At 39.1% G+C, this 16,065-nt stretch overlaps 1 protein-coding gene across 1 annotated transcript in view; it reads right to left on the reverse strand.

The window, feature by feature from the left end:
- Positions 1-3,049: 3,049 nt before the first annotated feature.
- The window catches only part of EIF3H (eukaryotic translation initiation factor 3 subunit H), a 75,158-nt gene continuing 62,142 nt past the window's right edge, over positions 3,050-16,065 (reverse strand). The window contains exons 6-8 of the mRNA XM_015856222.2: positions 8,676-8,796; positions 5,868-6,000; positions 3,050-3,309 (exon numbers count right to left, since the gene is read on the reverse strand). Of these exons, the coding sequence (XP_015711708.1) occupies positions 3,212-3,309; positions 5,868-6,000; positions 8,676-8,796 (352 nt within the window). The 3' untranslated portion in view covers positions 3,050-3,211. The remainder of the gene's footprint in view (positions 3,310-5,867; positions 6,001-8,675; positions 8,797-16,065) is intronic.

Below are 16,065 nucleotides of genomic sequence, written 5' to 3' on the forward strand. Positions count from 1 at the left end.
CAAAACTGCCTTCCAGTTGTAAAGTTGGTGTGAAAAGCTGATGCACTTGGTGCCCTCACACCTGAAGATGAGGGGCATGAGAAAGGTGTACCTGGGAGCGCACCTGGAGAAACAGTCCTAAACTTCCAGCACCGATGTGATGTGCTGCTCACAAAACCTAGAATGTCTTCCCAAACCTGTCCAGCAGAACTCACCCACAAGTGAAGTACATCATGATGGACATCGGAGGACTTAGAGCAGCATGATCTTTTTCTTAGGAATCAACAAGCTGTGGGCAAAATTTGAAGAAAATTCAAAGCGAGTATAAAAACCAAGGGAAGAAAATGCATCAGCATACAAAATCACAAGGAAGGGTATATCTTTCACCCCAGGGCTGACAAACTGACTGTGAAGCAGATCTACCGAGAGCAATTCAGTTTCTCTTACTGCACACATTGCGCATATTTAGGCTGGTGTTATTATTTGCATCATCAGCTCCTAATGGCTCCGTAACAGAGAGACGAGAGTTTTCTCAGTTCTTTAGACTCTCAAGTAAGAACTACTACATGGCACTTGCTCCTCAGAGATGTCTCAGATTGTCATTGGTGATTTGTCATACCCAAGACTCATCTGAAGGCAAAAAATTCAGGCAAGGATGACCAACAAGAAGATGAATGGCTGCACTCAGGAATTTACACAGCATAAGGAGCATGAATGCAAAGATATCAGATGTTCTTCACAAACATATTGGTTGCCACGGCCAACCCCATCCAGCACCTCTGCTGGCACGAAGCAGGACATCCACATGGCTCAGCCCTTCTCTACCACACACTCTGTGCAGATGTGAACAGCCACACAAACACTACCTGCTCTCACCTGGCAGTGCCTTATAGCAGTTCTGTTCAAACCTGCACAAAGTCCAAACTTCAACAGGATGCAGAGAAGGTAAAATCCAGGTCCTAAAATGCTTAAGCATTGGGGGGAATGTTGCACGCAACTGAGAAGAAAGGGTGTGATAATGTATATTGAATAACTGGGTAATGAAGTCCTGGTTTCCTCCATGTGAGCAGTTTGCTGCAGAATACTTACAAATGAAAGATGGAATTTGGTCCAAAAAGAGAACCACTTCACAACCTGATGTAGAGATAAGGCACACCAAGTATGTCTAGATCAGAGAAAAGCTCTCTCCCATTTGGTTTTGTTTTCCTCAAACATTAAGGATTAGTCACATCTAACAACCACGGCAGTTAATTGTGTCTAAGGAATTATGTGTATTTTCTTAGTTTAACCACCAAGTAGATGGCCCTAAGTGTGGCTTCTTTTCCTGTTGCCTATCCTGAAGATAAGACATCCTCAGACACGTTTCAGAGCATTAGAGAGGTTCTGTGATTAAATTATTCCATTCTGTTTAAGGGCAGGTTTGCTCACAGTTCAATACTCCTCAGGGAGGGCATCACCTCCAAGTACAGGAACAGTACCTTTTTATCTTCGCAACACCACCTGCATTCGCCTTTGCCTTTTACCAACACCTTCATGATTTGTTTGCACGTGAAAAGGGAGTTGGGGCAAAGGACTTCATCACCCTGTAAGCACTCAGTCACAGCAGTGACTATAAAATGGGGCTACCGTTACCACCAAGGGAAATGGTATTGCACTTCCCACATAGGCTCAGTTCTTAGTACAATTAGTGCACCTTAATAGTAGCAGTGGAACAGAGGCATTGTTGCAGTAAAATGAGAGATTTGCTGGTGAAGATTCCAAATAACAATCAACCAGAAAAGAATATATTGTACATTTTGTCTCAAATGAACATACGCATTAACTGTGGACATGTGCGATGGGAGCTCAGTGCAGGGGCCTTGCTTGCCAGAATGATGAGAGGTTCAGTCAACGCTGACAGGCTGCAAAGTCTTTGACTGTCTCTTTCAAACATCCCATCTTATCCTAATAATCTGCTCCTACTTCTGCTGCAGTGGAGATTTTCTGGCCCTTCAGAAAACTAGAAAATTAACACAGTTTAAATATTATTTATACAGAAAACAGCAATCACGTGCGCTGCAGCAGGACTTTTAACAGATTTTTGCTTTCAGATAAGTTCACTGTAGGAACATAAACACGAGGGTGCCTAAAGTTTCCAAGATAAAAAGATCAGACCGGCAATTTGCCAGATATTTGAGGGCTGAACACAATTTGCATACATATTTGCACAAATACCACAAGCGCTACAGTTAAGACCGACAAAAATAAGTTCCCAATCTAACCTCCCTTTTCACACACTTCTGACTTTCCAAAACATTCACCTTGCAGGCTGAAATTTTCCATACTAGGTTTGTATTTAGATGTTATTCATTATAAAAGCCTAAAACCAAATTCTTACAGCTATTTTAGGCTCTCAGGACTCATCACGCCATGACAGGCAATAACTTTTTCTTCTTCTTTTTCTTTTAAAAAGCAGTAACAGGATTGCGTTAAACACTTAAATTAATGTTCTTATTAAAAAGTAAAGCTGCTCAAGTTCAGCAATAAGTGTGTATGCAGATGGTAAGGTTAACACAGATTAGGCATGGCATCCATTTACACCACGCTAACTACTACAGGTTAATTGATTCTACAACATCTTCCATGAAGATTTCAGCAGGATCATTGGGTTTCAGTCTAAGTTGGTGGTGGCAATAGGAAATGGGAACAGAGCCTAGCATGACATCGTGGGGACCAGTCTCCACAGAATATTGATTTGTACGTTCCAACTGAAAAATCTATGAGATATTTGCAATATGGAAGGTCCACTGCACCAGGCTGTCCAAAGAGATTAAAGTGAAAACGAACAACTGTTCCAAGCATATTCTGGTTGTTAAGTTCTCAGCCAAAACTGGGAAATCTTAAATTTCTTCCGTAAAGTTAGCTATACTGAACACTTGTAATAACTTGTTTTTATTTTGGATTCCAAATTAAATAAAACCTGTATTATTTGCTATGACTAAATATGAGTAACCACCAAGCACTTAGAAAACCTGAATGACCACAGAGAATTCCAGTCCAATATGGCCAACAAAGAAGGAAATACTAAAAGATCATTAAAATTTGCCTTTTATTTTTCTTGCTGGAGAGCTCTGCACAAACCAAGGTGATTGTTTTACAAGATTCTTTTCCCAACATACAAAGTTTTCAACAGGAGCACAAACAGTATTAAACTGTAAAATTCATTCTGTTGAAGTTTATTAGCAATGTTTCATCAATTGTTGTAGTCTTGGAGAGCTTGAGCCATGAACAGCTTGCCCAGGTTCTGTGCATTGAACTCCTTGATATTCTGACAGTAGGTATTAATTTGACCTGTCAATAGAAGAATAAAACCTCATCAATTTTCAAATTCAGAAAAGATTCGTTTAAAAACAGATCACAGACCATAGAGGATTTACACAGAGAAGCAACCGAAACAACACTATACTTGGGAATTCTCATCAATATTCCCAAATAGGTTTGGAAAGAAGGATAAATTAACAGAATAGGTAAACTATAGCCTAAAACCTCTTAATTTTCCTACAATTGTGTTATTTAGAAGTTCTTAAAAGACATGTGGCAATAAAAAGAATGAACAATTCCTGTAGCTGTACCAGAAGCCTAATCCTATTAACTAATGACTTTGCTAATTCAGTTGCTCTAAAATTTAGTTGTTCTAAAAATACTATATAGCTGATTTTCAGTTCTGCTTCTGTGCATCCGCTGTCCCTATTAAAATGTTATAACAACAAATATTTTCCATTAACACTAAACATTGTGGTACTCCTGTTTGACAATTTCTAGGCTTTTTTTTCCACCTAATATTTCATTTTGTTAGCTATTTCAAAGAGTCATCAGGGTATGAAGACTTGTCAGTGCTACACAAATCAGATGTGCCCATTAAAACACTTTTATACAAGCATTGCTACAAGTTATTTCCCTAGTTAGCCAGGAATAGCAAAACAAGAAGCTAGTTTAATCAAAATTAAGACTGTTTAGAAGCCCAATAAAATCTCAAGCTAATGCTCTATTTGAAAAGTTTTTAAATGCCTCAGAGACAAAAGAGTGAAGTTTTATTCTTTATTCACAAACTTTACTTCATCTGAATTAAAGTAGATGCTTTCAATTCTTCCCTTGACTGTAGTAAAAAAAAAAAAAGAAAAGAAATGAAGAGTGCTTTGGCTGAAAGCTTTGTTTCTCCTTTAATAGTTTTTAATTTCTCCTAAGAGATGATTCACATTAAGCTATCACTATCATAACACACGTGTGCACACTTATTTTGCATATTCTGAGCTATGCTAAAGCTGAGTGTTTAAATACTTTACTGCTACTACGATTCATTAACTGTTCAAAACTGTTCAGAATTATCTAAACAATAGTTTGTTGAAAGACTCTGGATTGAATAATGAATCAAGTACATTATTTCTTTTAAAAGGAGCATTTACCAGCAGTATGAAAAAAATCTCAGTACTACCTTAAATCTCTTGGACATTCCAAAATTGAAGACTTAATTATCATTATTTTTTTTTAATGTCAAATCACTCACTTTCTGTACTCTAACTGCCAAGACTTCTGTTTAATTTTCTTCCAGTACAGAACAATGGTGATAGCTAAGCTGAAAAGCTTCCCATAGTTTAAAAAAGAAAATGGATTTCCTGTGACATTTTCCATACTTATATTACTTAGCAGTGCATCTAGGTTTTCGGCTCTCTGTGAGGTCCCAGCTATTTTTGCTCTTTCAGGAGGGAAGGGGCAGGCACTGGATTTTGTACCGAACACTGTGGTTATATGCTGCAGAACGGCAGAAAACTGAAGAGACTGGGGGTGAAACACAACCAAACCTACCTGTGCTTCATTCCCATTTATATTTCCATTCACATTTGGGTGTGGGAAGATGGAAGATAGCTACCACGGAACTCTGGCCACTAAGATCAAAGAAACAGGCCCAATTCTACATGAAGTTAAAAGCAACATTCTTAGCTTCCGCAACAGTCATTTCAGCACTGGGATGGCCACAGTAACTTAGAGCTGCAGATAACGAGGCAAATGAATGCTCTGCTCTGACTCAAAGCTCCCAGCCAAAGCAGTTGATTCCTGCTTCTCAGCTGTCCACCCCATAACTTGTGGAGATGAGGGAGGCGCTGTGCTATGAGTGCAGAGAGCAGCTTACTGGCTGCAGCAGTTGCTGCTCCAATTTGTGCAGAAAAGCCATGCTCCATAGGGCATTTCTCCAGCTCTCCTTTCAAATCCCACTTCAGCTTCTCAGAATGGAGCCAGGAAGAGGCTCCTGTTTTTGCTCCTGCCCTTTTCCAGCAACCCATGAAACACAGATGGTCACACATAGGCTAGCTACAATGGCCAAGTAAGAAATAAACCGAGAAAGTCTCCATACATCACATACGCAGCCATTTTGGTTAAACACAAAGGCCTGATTTTATGCTAGCTAAATGCAGACATTTTAGTTAAAACACATCAACCTGGTTTTATACCAGCCAAACGCAGACATTTTGATGGCCTGATTTCATAAAAACGTGTATGTTTAAGCTGGTAACTGTAATATGGCTCAATTACTTCCCTAGATAGTTCAGAGCTGTTCCACATGTGGAAGCTCACTTTCTAACAGAGGCATGGAGTGCCTACTAGCATTGAAGTTGTTTATCTTAGCCACTTCTTCTGGAATGCTTCAGACACGAGGGCAGTTTGCTCCAACCAATGCCTTTGACCAAATGAAGAGCAGGAGGATTTAGAACGCTACCAACACCAAAACACAACACTATAGTGACAAAGGTCACAAAAAATTAAGATGCGTCCTAGGGTAACAACTGCAGTTTTTTTCCCAGGGTAGCATTCATACGTGAAAAGATGAGTCAGAAAGACTGCAGGAACATTACCTGCAATAAGGAGTGATTCCATTCTGGCAGGGGGCTGTGGTGGTTTAAAAAGTTTATTGATGTCCTCCTCAGGCAGAGGGGCTTCTCCTCGGCTTTGACGTTGTAGATTTTCTTGCTGACGTCTCTGCTGGTACTGAAAAAACAAGCAACAGAAACAGAATGTAGCAGCGCTTTGGAAGTCCTGTTTTCATTTTCAGATGCTCTTTGCTAAACTAGAAAGTACATTTTCAAAACCTTACTTATCTGTACAGGGTAAAGAGTTGAGGAAAGTTCAAATTCACCCTCATTTAAGAAATGAAGTGAAAAAGTAGCCCAAGCCCTAAAAGATAACCCCAAATGTTACTTCCCATCCACTGGCAGCATGCGTTTTTATTTTCTTCCTTCAAGCTGGCAGCTGAAAGAAGTGAGGCACTTGAAAGTCATGCGGTACTGAAGTGCTAGGGATCATTTTTATGATTTTTTTTTTCAGAGTTAAATACTGTATCTGATGAAAAGCTTTCAGTATGCTAGATAAAAGCTTCCATTTCTCCAAGCAAAAATGGAAAACAGGGTTAGGATATGTAGGTATATGAGAAGCCATTGCCTCAAATAGTTACACAAGTATAAGACAGAAATACCCAATTTTATGTAAGCTACAGGTCTAAACAACATTAATGTGAAAGGGGAAGAGAACTTGATTAAACATTGTATTTTAAGCCAAAAGGGATCAACTCAAACCATCACAAAGTGGTGACCGAAACAAAGTACAATGGCTGATTTCTCCATTCAGGTTATTCATATATTCCGCCACACGGATGTCATTTCTTTGTAGGTTACCCAGTGATACACTTTGATGACAAGGCAGCAGTCTGTAAAAATTAATCTGCTACTAAAATGTACTGACATTTGTTTTCAGTACTTCTGTCTTCCGTGTAGATTATTAAAACTTCATAAAAATTAAGGCTGATCATTTTTTCATCTGTTGGATAAACATTTGCTCTCACCGAACTACATGCATTCAAAAACACATACATGAGATTTTGTACTGGGTGTCAGAGCCAGGAGTATATACTGTAAGCTTTGTCCACCAAAGTCCTCATATTCAACACACAAAAAGAACTTTAAAATAAAGAAGCCAAACTGTACAGAGTATATTCTCTCACTTAAACGTATCTGTGCACAAGAGAACAGTTCATACTTGGTGGCATGCTGAAATGAAGTATTTTTCTTTTCCAGTAGTACTGACAAATGCATCTTTTTGGACATTGTTAAAAATAAAATATTAAATGCCCATATTTGTATGTGAATTTCATGTAGTTTCTTCTTTCTTTGCATTACCCCATTCACTTCTCAGCAGTCAGCCTATTATTCTCTATTGAAACAGCTTGCTCTTAATCATAATCACTCCATTTTAAAAATGAAGTTAAGACCACTAACTATGTCACAATGAGCCACTACTAAAGCAGTTATAGTTACTGAAGAAATGAAGTGAGACACCATGGAACCTACTTTGCTCTGCTTTTCCAAATAAATAGATCCCCTTGTTATCCGCAAAACCTTTGAAGTACATGCCATCTTTCTATTCAAATTAGGCAGCAAAGGAAAATAATTCTTCTGAAGATAACATGCAGGAAGATTCTATGTCCTCAGGAACAGCAAAGCCAGGAGAGGCCCCTGATCATGTACAGCTTCCTTAAATTAATCCCTATTCAAGCTACACTTAAGTGGAAAAATAAATAAATAAATAAATAAATAAATAAATAAATAAAAGCCAATTCTGATTTTAAAACAGTCAGTGATAAAGCATTTTACGTGAAACACAGATACTCTTTTTAATAACTAGCTACTTTGTGTAGCAATAGCTGCAATATTTTATCTGTAAACCAGCCTGGTCCAATTTCAACTGTCCAATATTAAATCTTGTTTTATCCCTGTCTGCCAGATGAAAGAGCTCCAATTTATTTTTCTTGCAGGTACTTCTTGAGTAAGCAGGTCACTCCTTAATTTTACACATGAATTTATCACATGAAGTGGATTGTATTCGTGAATATCTGCTTTCAAGGCTTTTAAATCATTCCCATAGAGCCTTTTTCCAATTTACCAGCATTCCTCTCTAATTAGACATGGTACCGCTTTAGTTGCTGCTGCTGCATTTGGTAAAGCAACTGTCTCAGAAATCACAGCTGAAAGCTGGAAGAGGTCTCAAGGTCATCTGGTCTAACCCCTATGTTCCAACAGGGCTACCTGGAGATGGTCTTCCCATTCAGCATTCCCAAACCAGAGCCTTTTGGATCTTTAACAGTTTTTTTGGCATTAGGAATTAAAAGCCAGCACCACCTGATGAGTATCACCGTCTACTGACATAAAGCATGACTGAAATGTCATCTCTGAGAAGGGGGCACCCTGCTGTCTTTTCAGTATGGACTACTTCTTGGGAGGACTATATGTGATGGCATTAAAACACAGTTCGCTTTAGAACACTTCACTTGTACTTCACTGTACTGCTCTTTCATCTCATTTACTAATCCTGTAATCCTTGTGTCCACAGTATATCTATCAAGTGACTTTGTTTTTATCACCGATCACTAACAAACACATAAAATAGCAAAGACAGACAAATCCCCATTATGTGTCAGCAGAACTGAATTCATTTGATGATTTCCCACTAGCTGTAACATTTTATGACTCTACTTAACGGATATGTTTCTGTAAAAATTTTATCTTGCTTAGAGCCAGACCCAAATCCAAAACCATCTGTCTTAGATAACACTCCTCAAAACCATATTTCATGGAGAAGGTCTTCTTACTCAGGCTTTCCCTGTTACCAACCTGGTGCTTCTGCTGCTGCTGCTTGCTTACATTCCTCAGGTAGGTATTGTATTTCACAATGTCTTGGCTCATCTCATCCACTCTGTCCATCAGCAACTGCAGACTCTTCCCCAGGTGATTACTGAAATACAAAAAACATTCCTGAAAGACTGAATTTATTATATTATTATATATTATATTATTATATATACACACACATATATATATATATTGAACTTGAAAATTCAAGTTATTTGACAAACTCTTTTGTATTAATGGCAGAATTTGCACATGTATTTATTTATTCAGTTCCCGGTTCTTTTTGTTCCTGCATGTATTTGAGGATATTTTACCTGGCTTCTCCTCCTACAGAGTCTTGCCACAATACAAATATGATATTTAAATGTTTTTGGTCTTTGCAAAGAACTTCCTAGTTATGAAAACCTTCTACTCATCAGGATTTATGGATTCAGATCAAATGTTTAAAAGAGAAAGTCTGATGCCTTTGTGGTGACACACAACCTTAAAAAACATTCTAGAAGATGTGTTCAGTTTGGTTTCAAGCTACTTCTGGCTTTTTTCACTATTCTAATGCTCAGTAGGGATTGTTAAACACTCCTCAGAGGTCTCTCTCACTAACTAGACTATCAAACCATGCCTGGAAGGTTCAGCAGACATCGCTTGATTTTAGCTGTTGAGAGGGAGTATCGCATCCAGCCCAGCCAACTCCACATTCCATATCATAGGCAACATGGAAGCAGCTAGGCTGGGCGCGTCCAGTTCCAGTTATGCGATCTACAGCCTTGGCCAGACAAATGCAGTCTGTTAAACAACTTTTACTGCAACCGTTTTTAGCAATTGGTTCAGTATTTAGCAGGAACTTAAGGTATAGTTTCCAAGTTTAAGTTTTGGAACTTTAAAGGCTTGTGCCCATGGAAACGGTATTCATCCTAGATTGTGTTTACAGGGTAGTGCAGTAAAAGAAGGGTACTTACTGCGCTGTATTGATCCCTTTGATCAGAAGCAAGGTTGCTGGCTCTAAATTTAAGCCACACCCAGTACAACCTGGCTGAAGACCAAGGACTAAGCAGCTAAACCTCATTCTTCTCCTCTAACTGAAATCCACTACTATTCATAGAGTTTCTGTCAACTAAAAGCGGTTTGGCACATTTCTATGTCAGAATCATATCCCTCAGTCACCGTTTCTCTGCATTACCTGGTATTCCTAACACCTTTTACAATGCATTCACACCACCCTAAGTCCCATGGATTGGGGAAACTAACTGGAAGAGCCAGTAGGAAATAGCAGCACAACGTGAAAAGCGAACAAGACACCTAATAGTACACACATCGCTTTTCAAGTGCAAAATACTCCACAAGCCCACTGAATTCAGAACTGTAGACAGATGCTTGGAATATACAGAGGCACTAGAGGATACCAGCTGAGAACATAGCTAAGGACACCCGCCCTCATCCACAAGTATCAGAACAGCTATTTCACTAGCTGAGCTGCCGCCTGCTTACCCAACAAAAGGCTAGACCAGTAATTTCTGAGCACAATTTATTTAAAGCCACAGTTTTAAACTTCAGTTGCCTACAGGGGCAGATGGCAAGGAAGACTTGAGGTACATAGCAGAAAGAAATGTGCCACTGTAATAATTATTTTTAAACTCCTTGGAGGGTTTCTTTCTTTCGTTTCAAGCATTATGATGCTTAGAACTGAGGAATACTGCCATGGCCATGGGCGTACATGTTTTCATTTTTTATAGTTTATATTACACTGAGTTAGTGTAAGAACTGGATATTATCAGAACACTAATGGTCTTACAGGGTATGCAGCCATCAGGAATACGTAATTATTTTATAGATAGTGTCCATATGAAATATAGCTGGTTGCAAGGAATGATTTTATGTGAATCTCTCTAGGAGCAGCTTAGTATAGCAGAATACCGAAACAGGGAGTTATTGTTAAGACACTGCGGTAATATAATGTTTGCTCTCATTGCCAAGGAAACAAAAATCTAAAAACAGATAACTTAAACAGATGTGAGCTGAGACATGAAGTGATAAGTATGCTCCAAATACAGGACCTGCTTTTTCCTTATGTCTCATGTGCCTGACACTCTCTTTTACTTCATCATCTCTTTAAGGATATACGAAGGCCAATAGGAAACAATTCGTAAAACTCTATGTATGCAACGTTATTCAGCAGAAGTTTGAGTGAGATTTAGAAGGTTAAATTGTATTTATTTATTTATTTATTTATTTATTATTTATGGGCTCCAGCCCATAAAACTCACCGTACACTTACGCAACCCAAAAGCTCTTTTAGGTATCTCCTTACCTTCTGTGCTCCCATAGAAGATATCAAAACTTACACAACATGGTACCTAAATACCCAATACACTTTAATGCAATTAAAGACACACTTTCCTAAAAGTCTCTGATAGGGAAATGGAGAAAACATGGAGTTCAGCACCTGAATTTAACTAATTGTTCTGAGACCACAAGTAGTACAGAAATTGCACTTTTAACAGATGCGTTGAGATAGCACTAGAAGATAACTCTACCTCAGGTATCAGTGATATCTATAGGAGAAAAATATTAGAAATACCCTGGCTAAAGATTGTCATCATACTAAGCATCAAAAAGTCCACACAGGTGACTGTGTACATGTTGGTGTTGTACAATTCTTGTGTAACAGCCTTATACTTGATGGGGTATTTCCCCTCATAACCCTTCACCAAAAAGAGCAGATTCATACTCAAAAGGTTGGCACAGGAAATACTTCCAATTTCTTAATTAACAATTACCAAATGAAGTTAAAATAATTCTGAGGGTGAGAAATGGAAAGTTGTGAGTGGGCAACCCTAACCCATAGGTGATCAGGTTCTTCTGGCTGATGAGCCTTGCCTTTGGCAGTATTATGGTCTAGCTTCCATGGAAGAACAACAAAGCGTCACCTGTACATCAAATTACATCTACTTATCATTCACTGCTTGAGTATATCCTGTTGGGCAACCCAGTCTAGTGAGAGGTGTCCCTGCCTATAGCACGGGGGTTGGAACTACATGATCTACAGGTCCCTTACAACCCAAACCATTCTATGATTATGAAACAGATCTGGCTAAAAGACCTGAATGCAAGCTTCTCTCTTTGTGAGGGAATGCTCATATCACCAGAGCCTCCCGCTGTGGATATATTTTAGAAGAGCAAAGGTGTGGTTTGCTGTTGCCAGCAAAGCTGCTTTAAAAGGTTCCAGCATCAGCATCTTCCTGCCTCTCCCTCTGCCCAAGGATTACGGCACTCTCAGCTGTATGGATTCAGCCGTTTGCGTGGGCACACTTTAAACCGTTCCAGTGAAACACTCTACTGTAAATGCAAAAACACCCTCTGTTGGGGTTTCTTTAAACAGAGGGGGAGAGGGAGAGAGAGAGACTGAAGGAAGGGCTGGAAGGGAAGAAGAGTGGGAGCCTGACTTTTTTCCACCAGCCTATTCCACAAAGCTATTTGTACAGCCGTACTCCAAAACAGATGAGGGAATAAAAAAATCTTTGAGGGTGGGAGGGATGTAGAGATGAAATGGGGATAGAAGGGAGCAATGATGCAAGCAGCTGGGGGCTGGAACCTCAACTGGCTCCACTTCTGTAAGATTCATAGCGCGGAGCTACACATGAAGCCCACATTTCCCTCAACATCTTTAACCAGGAAAGGACTCCACACGTATTCACTAAAGGTCTGAAGCACCCACAATGCATCCTGAAGATAGAATCCAAAGCTTCAGAAAGAAGCAGAATCCCCATCATTCTCAGCTTCCCATGTCCTGGGCATTAGCTTTACCTCTCTCTACATGTGTAAGGCCTCACAGTTTGCACTTTTGAAGAAGCTGCAAAAGGGAGCAGAATACACAGCCCCTGAGATCTGAGTCACCGTGCTGATCATGCACCTCATGTTGAAGAATGGCAACACTGAGGCTGGAGGCATCCTAAAAGAAAGGCCTTTTGAAACTGTCCACAATCACCATAAAATAAAGTACACGTGGGGTACATTTATTTGCATCTTGTTTAAAGAAAATGAGAACAGGGAAAAGCAAGGGCAAGTACAAGAAAAGCTCTAACTACTGCTCTGGTTTTCCAGTCTCATCAGCTGCACTGAGGCCCCTTTCTCCATCACTGCTTTATGGGAAAAGGTGCCACTCTGCAAAGCATTCTCCTCCTGGTGGTAACAGTGCTGTGTGGATTAGAGAGGTACAGCTGGGCAAAGCACATCTTTTTGATTAAGTATTTCTAAGGAACATTCCCACCACTTAGCAGAACTTGTTTACATCTCCACATTTCAGCCCGATACAACCTGTGCTCTTTTTAAGAGGATTTTGTTTGAGTGAGATATGTAAGTCAGGAGTCTCAGAGCTCCGTTCCCTTTTCTATTTTGACTTTGATGTGTGCCTTTGGGCAACACATTTACCCTCTGTGTGTCAGCTTTCCCCATCTGCAAATTAGAGATTTTCATAATTATCTTAATAATCCGTTAAACACACAGATTTCTGAACAAGCAGTACAATGAACAAAGGTTAACATTATTTTTGAATGCCAAAGTAACCCTCCTTATGTCACTTATGTAAAAATACCGCATCTGATGTTCGAGAAATCTTTCTGCCAAGTAGATGTTACTGCAGTAAATGTTCAGCACATGTTTGCTTCTACTGACGCACACTATTAGAAAAATTGCTTGAGACAAATTGAGATATTATAGAACAACCCTATTATGAAGCTAGACCACAAAAAAGCTTTTTTTAATTTAAACTAGATCATCAATAGAATAGGGAAGAGATGGATGAGAATGGGAAAGTTGGTTGTAATTATTTCTCTGAAGATCTGGAACATTATCTGACAGGATTTTAATTCCTGAGCTTCTATCAAAAGACTGGCAGCATTCCAAGGTCTTCACAAGACATTTTGGTCCTTAAGGGTAGCAGAAGGATCTCAGTGCAAAAGGCCTTTACTTGCTATTACTTGCTAGCTGTGTGCCATTCTGCCTTTAACTTCTTTCTGTAGAATATTCCAGTTAACTCACATTTCACAAGAGAAACACAGATTTATGCCCAAAAAGTAAACTACTTCATACAATTATCACAAATTTACTTCAAAAGGAAAAAAGATATTAAGGTGCATTCAAAGTACCTCAAATAGGTACAGCTTCAAACTCAGACAAGGTGGGTGGCTGAACATGTGAGAATCTTGATGAAACAAACACTCCAGATGAGAAGAACCAAGGGTAAATAATTTCATTGCCAAAACCATTGCTTCAGAAGATTAAAAAAGGTTCAGGGATGCTCCCAAAGGACAGGAGGAAAAAAAAGCCAAAAAAAAACAAAAAAAAACCAAACTCAACCCACCTCACCCTACCTAAAATAAAGTAGCCTTAAAGCTATCACCAACTAAATCTACAGCAGCAGCAAAAGGTCAGTGAGGAATACACCTCAAAACTTAGAAATAAAACACTGATATATTGACTTTTTCAGCCTATCCAAGGACAAAAATAAGGAAATACAAAATGAAAATAAAACTCCAAAATAGTGGTAACTTGAACTCCCCTGCTTCAGGTAATATATTCTTTGACAGAAATCTTGGTAACTGAATTCAAGTTAATATGAGCTAAATATTTAAGCAAGCAATGTAAGTCACCCTACCTAGAATAAATGAACATTAAAGTGTTCCTAATTTGCCAGTTGAGTCACACCAATGTAAGATATTACACTGGTAACAGAATTAAGAAAACAAATGATTTACAATAATCTTCAAATAAACTCACTGGGATAATTTACGAGATTTTGTCTGCTTCAAATCAAACTAAGCACCTTAAGCTCCTCCAACAGACCAGGTGAGCTTGAAGAAAGCTTCCAGGAAAGTCAGTTCAGGAGACATAATGCTGAAAACTGATGAATCTGTTGAATTAATTCCCCATTACTGGGAAGCAGTAGTCTTCGGTAAGCTGAAGAAATTGCTGCCAGCATAAAGGATATGCAAGTTCAAAGAAACACATTTAATTGGAAAGTCACTTTTAACCAGCTTTATCAAGAAACCATTTCCACCCGTGTCATTGTCAAGAACAGTACTACACTGCTCTAAGAAAACACCTACTGAACATAAACTTTGATTGCATAAGAAAAAAGATCTTTTTTCTCCTGTTGTGAAGGATTCCTATGCACAAATGGAGTTTTCACTTTCTCCTTTACTCCTCTGATGAAAGGACCACCACAAAAGCGTGTCTTGCACTGGGCTACAACTCTGTCATTCCAGTAAGAGAACTAACTTGTAAATGCCTGTCTTTTAGCTTGAGTCAAGGTAGCAGTACAGCACAGTTATTACAAACGCTGACAAGCCAATGAAGAACTTCACCTGTGTTTTGCGATCTGTTCAGACTCATTTCCATTTCCAGAACTGCACTGTGTGTCTAGCAGCAGCCTGAGAAAGGATCCAGGTTGCTTAGTAGTCTTCTTTAACAGGAAGAAAATCCCAGAAGCAATAAAAGACAACATCGTCAAGTCACCTGCACACCTCCCTGCATCCTCAACACAGTTCTCCTTTTCGTGTGGCAAAGCTCATGAGGAATTGCTCATCTCTCACATCTCTCACATGCCCATTCCTCATGGCAAAAGCCTCGACAAGGCAAAAAGACTGAAAGGGAACCTGGACACTGAGTAGCCTGTACGTTTCAGCAACAGTTCTTTACCTATTGATTAATTCCAGACGCAACTGAACTGGACAAATTATTGACTAAATATTTCCTTGTGACATCTGTAAGTTCCCAAGCACAGTTCAGCCTTAGATCCAATCTCTCTTGCCCAATTTCTCTAAAAGCATCAGATCCCTCAGTATGTGAACATAAGCTCTGGAACAGAAAACAAGATGGAACGGAGTTGAAGACTACCGCTAACTCAAGCAACATATGGACCACTAGCAACATGGAATCTTAAATAGCTTTACGTGGTGAGGGGAAGAAAAGGATCTAATTTGGTTGGCAGAGTTAACAGTGGAGATCGGAATCTTTGCAGATAATACATCAAGGTAAAAAGAATGTTCCACTCCAAATATCTATTAGTGAATGTATCCCATTTCTATGCAACAACATATTGCATCATTTTCCGCATCTGCTTTTTTTTCTTAATCAGCCCAATAATAAGCAAATTAACTACGCTGCGTCAGGTACAATTTAGGTACTGTCAAACTTCTGATCATGCTGCTACAGGAGATGCCTCTTGTTACCATAAATGTACTTTGGGGACAAAGTGCTACAAGAACAGAAAGCTACTTAAACAATTTCCTACATCATTAATGCTGGCTGTCACCAACATCAGTCTGAGCTTTTTTTCCAGTTCCTCTGGCGGACTATTTTTTTTAAGGAATCCTGC

Source organism: Coturnix japonica, chromosome 2 (genome assembly GCF_001577835.2).
Source record: "Coturnix japonica isolate 7356 chromosome 2, Coturnix japonica 2.1, whole genome shotgun sequence".
NCBI lineage: Eukaryota > Metazoa > Chordata > Aves > Galliformes > Phasianidae > Coturnix > Coturnix japonica.